At 54.2% G+C, this 12460-nt stretch overlaps 1 protein-coding gene across 1 annotated transcript in view; it reads left to right on the plus strand.

Annotated features, from left to right (window-relative positions):
* The first annotated feature begins 2092 nt into the window (after nt 1-2092).
* The window catches only part of WNT3 (Wnt family member 3), a 45578-nt gene continuing 35210 nt past the window's right edge, over nt 2093-12460 (plus strand). The window contains exon 1 of the mRNA XM_039846805.1: nt 2093-2285. Coding sequence (XP_039702739.1) covers nt 2206-2285 — 80 coding nt within the window. The 5' untranslated portion in view covers nt 2093-2205. The remainder of the gene's footprint in view (nt 2286-12460) is intronic.

Here is a 12460-nt window from a genome sequence, read left to right on the forward strand (position 1 = left end):
CTAGCAGGATATAAAGGATATGTGTGGAGGGTCCTCTACCCCTAGAGCCGGGGCCCTGGGGCTCCACAGTTAGGGACAATGGCAAATCTACTGTGACCCTCTTTCCAGATGAATCAGAAACACGGTGCCCAGAGTCAGCCCACCGTGGGGGGCATCTCTAAGGGTTCCCATCTTTGCAGCTTTCACTTTATCCACTGTCCCTGGGTAGGTTAGGGCATTTTCTCCACTGTGCCCATCCTTCTCCCTCTCAACCTCTCTTCTTTTCCCCTTTTCCCTTCTTTCTCCTTGGGCTCCCTCTGCTAGTCTTCCCTCCTCTCCCCTCTTCTCTCAGTCTCTCAGCCTCTGGAGCGCTCTCTCTCTCTCTTTCTCCTTCCTCCCTCCCTCCCTCCTCTTTTGCACTGTCTTCCCTTTTCTCCCTTCCTCCTCTCTTTCATCTCTCCCCCACCCCCCACCCCACCCAGTCGGGCTAGGAACGCGGCAGAAGCCGTGACAAGCCCAGGCGGCTCTCCCGACCCTTGGTGCCCCGGGCCAGTTCCCCGAACTCCCCGCGCCCGCAGCAGCCGTGTGCGGAGAGGGCTCCCAGGATGCGCAGGGGCAGCGGGTTTGAGCTGTGGGCACAGGTGGCTCAGATCAAAAGCCAGAAATGTCTGCCCCCTGGCGTGGACTTCCACCAGCCATGCCCCCCACCCTGTGGAAAGCCCGCGTTCCAGGCCTCAGAAGGACTTGGGGTGGGCTCTTTCACGGCCCCTTCTTGCCGCGGTTCTCTGACCAGCGGCCCTAGCCCCTTCTCACTGGCCTTGCTTTCTTCACCCCAGGTCCAGGGCTGCTCCAGGGTCCCAAGTGCCTCTTGAGGGGTTGGGTGTCCAGGGAGGGGGATTTGGGAGGCAGGCAGCACAGGCGACAAGGGCGAGTGACCCCAAAGTCTGCCTTCCATCTCAGCATCACTCAGGGCTGAGACCTAATTCCTTGACTCTGGAAAGCGAGAGAATAGAAAGAACCCACGGAGGTTGAAAGGACTTTTTACCTATGGTAAAAACGGTGGAGTATTTGGGTGCATTTGGTGTCCACAGAGGGAAAAGGGGCGTTATCGCCAAACTCTAGGTTGAAGCAAAGGGCTTCAAGCAGGGAAGTTGGGCGGGCGTGGGGCGGGGGGCGGGGGGGTGAGAGAAGCAGGATCTTCCGAGGACCCCAACTGCTCCCTGCTGGGGCCGCTGCGTTTCGCCCGCCGCAAAATGGTTCATCCACAAGATCCAAATTGAACTGTGGGTCGTGCTTCTGATTCGAGCTGGAGGCCGGGTCTGAACCCCTCAAGGAGGAGAAAGTGACCCGGCTCCAGAGCAGGAAATGCAACTGGCCGCTGGTGTCAGTTGCAGGAAATGCAAAGGCAGCAGGAGGTCCCGATACCGATCTGATCCCTCACAAAAGACTCAAATGACACTCGGCTCTGTCCCCCGGCGCCGCCCGCAGCCAGACCTTCGAGCCTCCGCGGACGCCTCTGCGCCCCTCTCAGACACCCGGGAAGCGACCTCCTGCGGCTGGGTCGAGTGGCGGGTGCCTCGCGGGCTCGGGAGGCTGGAGGCTAAGAGAGGTTGCATTTCCCAACCCCTGCCGCGACCCTCGGATCTTGACCTGCCCGAGCGAGGCTTCTGAAACATTTTTGTGCTTTCTACTGTCGATTCCTCACGGGCCCAAGTCCCAAGGGGTCACGGTCCCCCGAGAGAAAAGAAGCCACCCATCCATGCCCACGCCAACAGGGCACCACCACGTGAACGCCCCCGTCAAAGCCCCAGCTCCCAAAACCTGGATGGCGGGGGGCCGCGGCGGTACCGGGCCAGCAGAGGGTCCAACGTGCGTGTCCCCCCAAGTTCTCACTGTGTCCGGGGCGCGGGCTTTACCCAAGTTTACTGGGCGATGCCCTTCCCGGAGCCCGACTCGTGGGCCAGGCGGGAGGGGCGCGTGATTGACAGGCTGAACTACAGACTCATCTCTTACCTTAGGCCGCGGGCGCTGATTGGCTGCTCGCTGACATCCTCAAACCCGGCTGCTCAGCGCTGGGCTCGGGAGGGGGGAGGCTGCGGGTGGAGGTGCGCTTCTGACAAGCCCGAAAGTCATTTCCAATCTCAAGTGGACTTTGTTCCAACTATTGGGGGCGTCGCTCCCCCTCTTCATGGTCGCGGGCAAACTTCCTCCTCGGCGCTGCTTCTAATGGAGCCCCACCTGCTCGGGCTGCTCCTCGGCCTCCTGCTCTGTGGCACCAGGGTCCTCGCCGGCTACCCAATTTGGTGGTAAGATTCTCCTCTTGTCTGCCCGCGGCCCGATTTCTTCACCGAGTCCTGGATGGTAGCTGGCTGGGGTGGGGCTGGCAGGCATGGGGCTCCTTTCTCTGTGCCTCCTTCCAGCCCCCACCCCCACCCGACCACCCCTCCTGGATTTTCTGCTGGTGTCGCCTTCAGAATCCAACTCCTGGCTTCTCTGATAATCACCATTTTCTCTGCTACTCGCTGCAGAGGCTAGAGGACTTCCCTCGACTAAGGAGGTCTCTTGTTTTTAGATCCTAACCATCCACCCATCCCAATCGGGGGGGCCCCCCCGAAGACCCTCCATTTGCTTGCAGTTGGGTTTCTGGAAATCTAGCGCAGTCCCTGGGGCCCAGCCACTCCTCTTCTCCATTTTGGGGTCTTCATGGGCAAAATCATCCTGTTCCTTCCTTGCCACCCCCACCTCTGCCGGCGTCTCCATCAAGAGATCTCCCCACAATAACCCCCATTTGCCTTCATATTTCAGACCCCAATGGCTTCAGGGGCAGGGGAATGGGGGGGGGTCATCAGACTCTCCCCACTCTGCTCTAGATTCATCTTGAGCCTCAGAAGTGAATGTGGTATTTGCTGATCCGAGATGCCATTGAATTCGGATTTTATTCATTTCTTGCTTGTCCATCCTGGCGAAAGGAGGGATCCTTGAAAATGTAGTTGTTCAGAAGGAGGGTGGGTTTGTTCTTTGACCAAAAACCCAATTCTCCATGTCAAATTCGTTCCTTTTGGAAAACCGAGGACCGAGGAGAAAGGGAGAGAGGGAAAGGAGAATTCTACCCCCGAGAAATGCGGACGCAAAAGACATGTTTATTAAATAAGGCCGGGAAACCTAGCACGGTGTTTTTGGGGGGTGTGCGTGTATGGGGGAGCCGATCGAGGAATAAACAACCCTTTGGGAGCTCCAGTTCCAGGGAGTCCCCTTGTTTTCCAAGCAGCCCCATCGCCCCCCTTCCCCTGCAGGTCCCAGAGGCCAGAGGGGAAAGACACACTGAAACCAGTTCTCTAAATTACACCCGCCTCTCCTCAGTCTCCAGCCCCCTGCATTCCGGAAAACTTTAATTAAAGAATCTTCCCCTCCTGGATGTAGGAGAGCCTCGGCCTGGGGGGTGGGAGGTGAGGAGGAAGAATTTGGGATCTGTGAGTAAGAAAAGGGGCTATGGCCCCTGGAGTGAAAGTCAGGAGTGCCACCAGAGTGCGGTGCCACCTGCGTGTTCCCCTTTCCCTGCCTTGCCACCCCCTCCTCAGCCCAGGATAGAGGAGGCAGAGACAGCAGATTGGGGGGCCACACCCTGAGACTGCCTCCAGTTGTTTGGGGGTGGTAGCGTTTGTGTCTGGGTGTTTTTGGGGGCAGGAGCAGGGCAGTGAGCAGGGCATGACCAAGGGTCTCTGTTTAGAGGGTGCCGAGAGTTGCTTCCAGGACAGACACCCAAGTCTTTCTTCTGCCCAGCCCATCCTTCCTGCGGCGCTGGGCTGGCCTGAGGCCTCCTGTACATAAAGAAGTCTGTGGGGGTGGCAGGGGCAGCTGGGATTCTGGGATGGGGGCTTTGCCGGTTGTGAGGAAGGCCGCTGTGAAAACCAGTCCTGCGTCTCTGGCCCTCCCTGACCCCCGCCGGCTAAGGACATGCTGTTCTCTGCCTTCACAGGGACCCTGGCCATGGGAAAGGTAGGAAGAGAAGGCTTGGAATGCTACAGGCTGCCAGGATGAGGAAGAGAGACCAGGTTCCCCTACACTATGAGCTGGAGGAGGCACCTCCTGGGGCAGCGCCTGTAGGGAGGGTGGCAGTCTGGTGTGTCATGGTGTATCGGGGAGCATCTAGATAGGCACACCCTATAGAAAGATGTTGGAAAAACCTGGAAAGAAAGGGCATTGGCCCTAACATAATGCTGGACACATGGATTGTTTGGGGGTTCAGGGACAGGGATGCTGCTTTGTTTGAGAGGAGAGACCTGTGTGTGTGCGTGTTTTCTGGGTCTGTGAACCTAAGGAGTGTCATCGGTACACTAGTGCTTCTCCGTGTGCAGGAGTATCTGTGCCTGCAACTGTGTGACTGTGGATGTGAACTCAGGTGAGATGGCCTGGGGCATCTGTGGCTGGTGACAGGGTGTGCTATGTCTGCATACAAGTGTCAGCAAGTGGCTGATCCTATGAGTGTGTATGTGTGTGTGTGACAGAGAAAGTCTAGAATTATCTATGCCCATGTCGAGGTCAGCACCTGTGTCTGCTTTTGACATTGCATGACTGTGTTCATGACTGGGCATGTGAATGTTGTGTGCGTGTATGTGTGCATGCATGTGTGTGTGCACACGCACATGCCTTCGTGGCAATGTAAGGGGAAAGCCCCGCAGATGTCTTTGTGCGTGGATATCAGTGCTCGTGCCCATGACCTGATTGTGCTTGTAAGTGTGAGTGTGAGGGTTGTCTCTGAGTCTGCCTGTGACCCTGTCCTCAAGTGCCAGTGACTATGGCTGGGCCTGCGGCTATGTTTGCACACATATGACCCTTGGGTGTGAATGACATCCCGAGATTGGGTGCTTGGTGGGTGTTCATGGTCTTGGAGGGACAGTCCAGCAGGAGACAAAGGTCTAACAAGGAAGCTGCAAGGGCCACAGCTGGGCGGTAAGGGGCAGGGTGTGCAGAGCCTTCTTTGGCACAAGATCATCCTGTCTTCCTGAGAACTGTGGTCAGCAGCCCTCCCCTCCGAGGCTGATTGCCTTTGGTCTTCGAGCTGGGGTGGAGGGTGAGTCACCTTCTCAGGACTGGGACCAGGGCCAGGGCTGCTGGGACAGGGGTGGTAGAGTGGATAGGCTTCAGATTCCTGTTCTCACTCATTCTGCCCTCCCATCTCCCCCTCCCGGCAATCAGATTCCAGTCCTTTTCGCATCTGAGCCTATCATGGCTGCCCTCTTTGGCTCACCCAGATCACATACTCCCCAGGAGAGAATTATAGGGAAAATCCTTTAGCTGGGATTTCTGTCTATGCCACCCCTCAAGAAGTCATTTCTATCCCCATGTCCTGCACTGGTCAGGCCCCAGCCCTGAGAGAAGGTAGACCAGAAGGTAGAGCTATGAGAGGCCTAAGACAGAGAGGTTCATGGAAGGAGGAGATGTGTTCCAGACCCCTGCAGCCAGGTAGTGGCAGAGCTGGGACGGGAAGAGGTGACAGCAAGCCCTGATTTCTGTAACTCTTCTTGTCAGTTGCAGTTAGAGCCTGGTGGAGGAACTTGTCTTTCTTCTCCTTCTTCGGGGGAAATATGAAGTATCTTATTAGGGCCCAGCCTAGTGTCTGCTACAGTCCAGAGGCCCTGATGGAAGGGGGTAATGATGGGGGTCAAGAGCACACTCCACCTCTATGTGACCACACATCTGGGGCCTCTGTTTCCTCCGCTTTCACCCAGGGATCACCAGCCTGCCCCAACTCACAGCTGGGGGCAGGGAGTCTTCTACAGAAGTCAAGGGCAGTGAACTGGGAAATATACCTGAGACCCATTTCTCAACTCAAGAGCCTGCCTCAGTTTCCCCATCTGTCAGATGTCCTTCTGCCTCCCTCACCCACTCCTACCTCCGCCCGCCTCTCTGAGGCTTGTGAACATGTTCAGTCAAACCCTGTGGGGGTCAGTGGGCTGGGCCCAGAGAGGCACCTGGAGACTGCGGGGGAGGAAGGCCCCCAGGCCAGGTGTTAACACTTGTAACAGGCAGGAATTACAGCTGGCTGGGCTGGGGCTGGCGAAGAGCTGAGCTGGCTGGAGGCTGTTGATCCCACAGACAGACAGACAGACAGATGGGCAGATACCAGATCGAATGGCCAGGCTTTAAGCGGGTGGTCTCCCTTCTAGGGCAGGCCTTTCCCTGGGGGGATGTGGTGGGGAAATTAATCCAGGTCTCTTGGAAGTGAGTTAACTGCCCTCCAGCCCACCCCACCCCCATTGTGGGTGGAGCTTGGTCCAAAGGGAGCAAAAGTGGCAGCTGATCTGTTTGTATTCTTCCTATGGGACCACATTTTGCTTTAAAAAAAAAAAAAAAAAAGCCACAACAGGTCAAACATTATAATAATACTAGGTACCTGTAGCTGAGTTATGTTTTTGGAAGAACCTGCTTTAATGTGTGGGGTAGGCATGGGGGAAGGGGTAGCTGTCAGGGAAAGTTATCCCAGAATCTCACAGCATTTTGTCAACAGCTCCAGGGCTAAGAGGTAAGCCATGGATGGAGTCTGGACCCTGAGCATCACCCCTGCCCCAGGGATCCTGAGGAGCTTGAGTGTGGAGTAACTGCCCGGTCGGAAGGGGGGAAGGTCAAAAGAGGCAGAGGGTAGACCATGGTGCCCAGTCCCAGTGGGCACTCTGTCCTCCATCCCTACAGCTTTCCCAGTGGCAAACTCAGCCAGACCCCACCAGCGCCCACACTCTCTGGCATCTGAGTGCATGCTCAGTCACTGATGAAAAGAGAAAGGGCTCTAGGTGGAAATCCCCAAAGAGTAGACTCAGCCAGGCAAGTGTCTCTCATCCTGCTCTCTACAGAACTTAGTGCTAATAAACCTGAACAGTACCTGGGCAGCTGTAGAATTGAAAAGGTGATATGAACATGAGGTGGGGGAAGGGAGCTATGACCTTGGGGTTTTCTCTCGACTTTAAATACTTACTTAGTCTGGGCAGGGACAAGGAGCCGGGATTTGTGGCAAGAGAGGTGACTCTTCTCAGAGGAAGATACAATTAACAGATGCTTCCAGGGAGAGTGGGAAGGGCAACCTTTCTGGCTTCAGAATGGGGTGAGCCCAGGGTTTGAGGAGATTCTGCTCTTCTCGTCTTTTTTACCCACCCTCCTGTGAGCCACAGAATCCTTCTAAAGCCACCAAGGAGAGAAAGACATTACCTACCCTCTGTCCTTAGGTGGGGGAGGAGGTGTGCCTCTTCCAAAGGTTAGGGCCAATCCGATATTACATCTATACATTCATATCATCTTGTGTGACAGGAAGTACTTAGAGCCGAGAGTGGAGAGACGTATGTCAGAGTTAGGAGCTTGCCACCGACTGGCTGTGTGACCTAGGATGCGTCCCTTTCCTTCTCTGTACTTCAAGTCCCTGCCTGCTCTGGGCTTCTTTTACCTAGACCATACTGAGGGGTCCCTCCTGCCTCTCAGAGTCCTGATTAATTCATTGCTGTGAAGCATGGAGCTCCAGGTGGCCCCAGTGTCACTCCCCCTGTGACTCTGCTTCCACCACCCCTCCCGGACCCATTTCAAGTATTCAGAGCCTGTCTTAGGCAGCCCAGCCCTTTACTTCGGCAGCCCCATCTGACCTAAATCCCAGAACTGGCAGCTCCACTACTGTCAAACCAGCCTGCTTGCACCTCTAAACCTCACTTCCCCCAAATGTTCACATTCACGTCTGGCTTTTTCATGTACTATCTGGGTAACCTAGGGCAAGTTAACTTCTCTGAATCTCAATTTCCCTATCTGTAAGATGATAATAATGATTGATTCTATCTCTTAGGATTGTCGTAAAGATTAAATGAGTGAATACATATAAAACTCTTAGAATAATGTCTGGCATACAGAAAGTACTATATAATGTTATTTTCACCCCATCTGCAAGCTATTTTGACTTCTTTAAGTCTTGGATCTAAACTTGCCTCTTCTAAGAAGTCCTCCCGGATTGGCCCCACCTGGCTTAGTTTTGTTCTTATCCTCAGAGTCGGCTTGCCACACTGTACTTGGCACTGGTGACTATGAGCATATAGCTCTATCCTTAACTTGAGGGAGCTAGGCCAGGCTGACCTGAACTCAGCTCTTCGCCTGCCCAGAAAGGAGAAAGGAAGGGAAAGAGGGCACTGGAGTCTCTCCTACCCTCCTCCCACCCCACGGCTTGCCAGACTCTTGCAGCCACTGCCATTTCCAGCTGGGACCAGGAGCCACCTTGGGCTGGGCCAAGGAGGGGTGGGGGAGGCAGGCTTACTGGAGGGGGGGAGTGGCACTGGGGCCGCCTGAAGCAGCCCGAACAGAAGTTGCTCCTCCAGGAGCTGAGAGATGATTCAGAAGGTGATTTATAGACGGAAGGCAGAAAGCTTGGCTCCTGGCAGAGGCCTGCTGCTTAATTACATTCTTTGGGGGGTGGAGGTATGAGTGGGGCGACAGCAGGGGGAATGACTTCTACCCCCTCCCCCTCCGGGCCTTGGCCCGGGAGCTGCCCCAACTCCAAGCAGGGTCCCTCTTTCTCCTGCACTGAAGAAGAAATTCTCTGTCCTCAATGAGGGACTAGGTTGGGAGAGCAGGAAGAGCTTGTGGGGTGCAGGACGTGGAGAAAAAGGGAAGAGGCCAGAGGCCGGTCTCCTGGGACTCCTCCAAGGGAGTCAGGGATACAGAAAGTGCTGGGACATAGGACCGCCTGGGAAAGATCACTTGGTCTCCTCCCTGCTTCTGGGCAGGTGAATAGTTAACCCACCTGGGCAGAGGGGTTCTAGAATCTTCCTGAGGGTGGCAACCTCACACCTTCTCTCCGGAGCCCTATCCAAAGGCTCCTTCTGGGTCCTTCCTTCAAGTGGGCTCCTTTTCTGTTGTTGAATTCTCAGTGGGCCACAGGCCGGAGCTGAGGACTAAGCTCTGTCTAAGAGGTCAAAACCCAATTCTTTGATATTAGGCAACCTGAGGTATGTGGGCACGATGGCTGCCTTAGATCTAGAAGGGTCTCCAGGCAGGATCAGCCTTGTATCGGAGGGAGAGAAACTTTCCTATCCACATGTTAAACTAACATCTCAGGGAGTCACCACAGTTCAACTGCTAGAGCCCAAATCACTCACTTCTGCACTGTTGACGAGCAGCCCCATTCTGTGCAGTCACCTGCTGTAGTGACATCTGGATTCCCTCTATGAACAGTGACCTATGCAGCAACCGGCCTGACATCTCTCTACCGCTTCTTAGTGCTCAGGCAGCCTTCTTAGAGGCTTTGAAACCTCAAAACTCCGCCCCTAGTTCTTGAGGCTAGAAAGGTGTGTCGGGGAGGGGGCGGGGGAGGGCAGGGGGTAGGGAAGCCCAGGCCAATAGGGTCTGTTTATTTGTTTGCAGCTTGGCGTGTACAGCCAGGAGGAGTTGGCAGGGGTCAAGATGGGGACACTAGACAGCTCTCTGGTTCCCCCTGAGGCGGGCCTTCTCAAAATGGCCTCATTATGTGTGTGGAGTGAATTCCAGAAATGTTAGGCACACCCATCCATCTCGAGAAGGACGGAGATGCAGAAGTACACTCAGACAAGAGGGGCAGTATGGGGTGGTGGGAGGCTTCTGGGCAGGGAGTGAGGGCACCTAAAACCTGGCTTTGCCACTAGTTATTAGTGACTTTAGGCAAGTTACCTCACTGTTCTGGGCCTCATTAAGATTGGAGTTGGACACACTGCTGGCCTTGGGCTTCCAGCTCTGAGATCTCAACCCCCGATTCTGGTCATCCGGCTATTTGGATTATCTGTGCCTGGTAGGGGGTTGGCACTGAGAGCTGCCCTCAGGGCAGGCTGGGGAGTGCCAGGGCATGAAACTTTACACTTCAAACAGCTGTGAGATCATGGATGGGTCTCTATTCCCCAGGCCTCTATTTTTTCATCTGCAGTATGGGCAATGATAATAACACAAACCTGCAGGTCTGTCAAGAACTTAAGAAGGAATACTCCTTACGAAAGCCCTTGGAGAAGCATCTCGTTCTTTCTAGAAAAGTTAACGCCATTGCCGGTTCCTACTGGAAAAGAGGAGTGAGAGCCAGCCTTTGGTCAGAGGGTGCTAGAATGGACCCATCAGGACGCCCTGAGCCTCTGAGCTTGAGGAGTTAGTATTTCCAGATGAGGAGGAAGGAATGGGGCCCAGACAGGGGATTTCTCAGCTCCTTTTGTGGGGGTCATGAGGTACAGTGGGGAGCACCCAGCGGAGGGAGCAAAAGTTTGAGGCCAAGTGGGCACAGGGCACACCCAGGTTCGCAGCTGAGGGCATGGGGCTTGAGAGCCCTTCTGACCTGATACAGAGATCTTGGGCCTCACCTGGGCTCTGCCAAACATGGAATAGGATTTCTAAGCAAGGATGCAATGGTGGGAGATGTGAGTAGATGTGAGGAGGGCTGAGGGGAAAGAGCTGGAGCTGGAAGGGGCTCTTCTGAGGCCTGTGGTCACCTAGATAAGGACTCACCAACTGGGAGACCATTCACTTGAGTTAGGCTGGAAAAACAGAGAGGAAAGAGAGAGAGAGAGGGAGTTGGGGTGGAGGGGGGATGGGAGCAACAGGACCCAGAACCCAGGTCTGTGGGGAGGGCCATTTTGCAAAACTTGTCCCTGGGCACAGAGTCCCACTGATCTGCCAGAGCCAGCTGGGCCAGTGAGGAAAACCAGCCGCGGGCCGTGGCAGTGCAGCGAGCCAGCATCCTGAAGCCTGTCGGGCTCCTCGCTGCTGCCCAGCCTGGTTTCCTGAGCTTGTCTCTCCCCTGCTCTAACACCTCCCATGGCTCCCCACTTCTTGTCTGGCTCTGAGACTCCCTAGAATTGGCCTCTACCCACCTGTCAGTCGTACGTTTCGTCATCCCCCATGAACCCCCCAACGTCCCTTTGTGCCTGTTCATTGAGATATTCTGCCAACCCCTCTCTCCCTGCCCCACAAGCAACTGCTGAAACTCTACTTTGCCTTCAAGACTCAGATCAAAACCCTTCTTCTTCGGGAAGTTTTCCTAGATTCCTGAACTGCTGCCCTCAGAGCAGGGAAGATGTCATCACTCCCTCCTCTTCTCCCCCATGGGACAGACTGCACTGCCTTCTACCATGGGCTTTGGGGGGCTTATTTTCCTCTCCTAGACTGCAGGTGCCCTCCCCCCAAGGGAGAGTCTGTGTTTTGGTCGCCTCGGTCCCCCTCCCCTGGTGCACAGCATACAGTAGGGGTTAGTAAATAAGAGCACAACCCTGTGTTGCATGTCGCACGCCCTGGAAAGGCATATGGGCAAGGGCAGTTTCCGAGAGTGCCAGTTGTACACTTGAATCATGACAGTGTCACGAATAGACTGAACGAGCAGAATGAATAAAAACCTCATCCCCGGGCGTGACCCGAGGCTCAGGGCACGTTGCTTCTGCTGACTTTGAAAGGCACCTGAACCTCGTGCCCGCTGGCCCCTGACCTGAGTAGGCTGCCATCCCAGAGGCTGAGGTAAGCCTTGTCTCCATAGACTCAGTTTCCCTGGGATTATTTTCTCCGTCCCAGCTCCATTTGCAAATGTTTCCTATACGTGTACTATTTCTACCCCCCACATTCACCAGCTCACACCACTCTCTGGCGTCTAAGCCTTTAGTTTAAAAATCCCATTAGGTGGAACTTGCTTCTCCAGCCAGAAATAGGTCAGTATGTTTGTATCTATGGGCTGATCCCTAGTCACACATCATGATTCAAAACCAAACTCTGTCCATGTTACAGGTGAGGACTCAGGTCACGCAGCCTATACTCTGAACCCCTGCCCTGTTGGGCCCAAAGCTCTTTCCTTCTAACACCAAAAAGGCAAGAAAGAGTATTCCAACTGTTAAGTCAGGCTTAAAAGAGGAATTCTTATTTGGGGCAAGAACTTACTTACTTATAGTCTTCCTTATTCCTCAAAGGATGGCTTTGAGGCAACATTGCATTTGACCTTCAACTTGAGGGCTGCTGCTTTGGATTTCATAATTCTATTTCTGAACCTCTGGATGGGGGTCTCTTATTTGGGAACATGTGCAAGTCACTGGCAAACTTTCCACATGTCCTCAAGCTGGCAATGGCGACTAAGTGACCATTGTGTTGCGAGGGGCTAGGGTGGGGTAGCCTTGGGCAAATCATTGCTTTCTGGGTCTCCATTTTCTCACCTGTGAAACAGGAGGGAAGTAGAGTACATAACCCCTCCCATTATTTCCAGCTAGAAGCTTTATCATTCTATTTTGTCTGCTTTGTTCCTTTGCATCCAGTCTCCATCATACAGATACCAGAAAACAGTTGGAATACTCTTTCTTGCCTAAACCAATTCTTGTGTTAGTATCTCTGATATAGATAACTTTTTACTTGACCTTTACAATTCAATATTTAGCTTTATTTCTCCATGAAAAACTAGCATGTTTTCTCCTTTCAGATAAAGTTTCCCAGTTGTTAGAAAACCCAGTGTCAAACTTGAAGCTCAATC

Source organism: Pteropus medius, unplaced genomic scaffold, assembly GCF_902729225.1.
Source record: "Pteropus medius unplaced genomic scaffold, Ma_sr-lr_union100, whole genome shotgun sequence".
Taxonomy (NCBI): Eukaryota; Metazoa; Chordata; class Mammalia; order Chiroptera; family Pteropodidae; genus Pteropus; species Pteropus medius.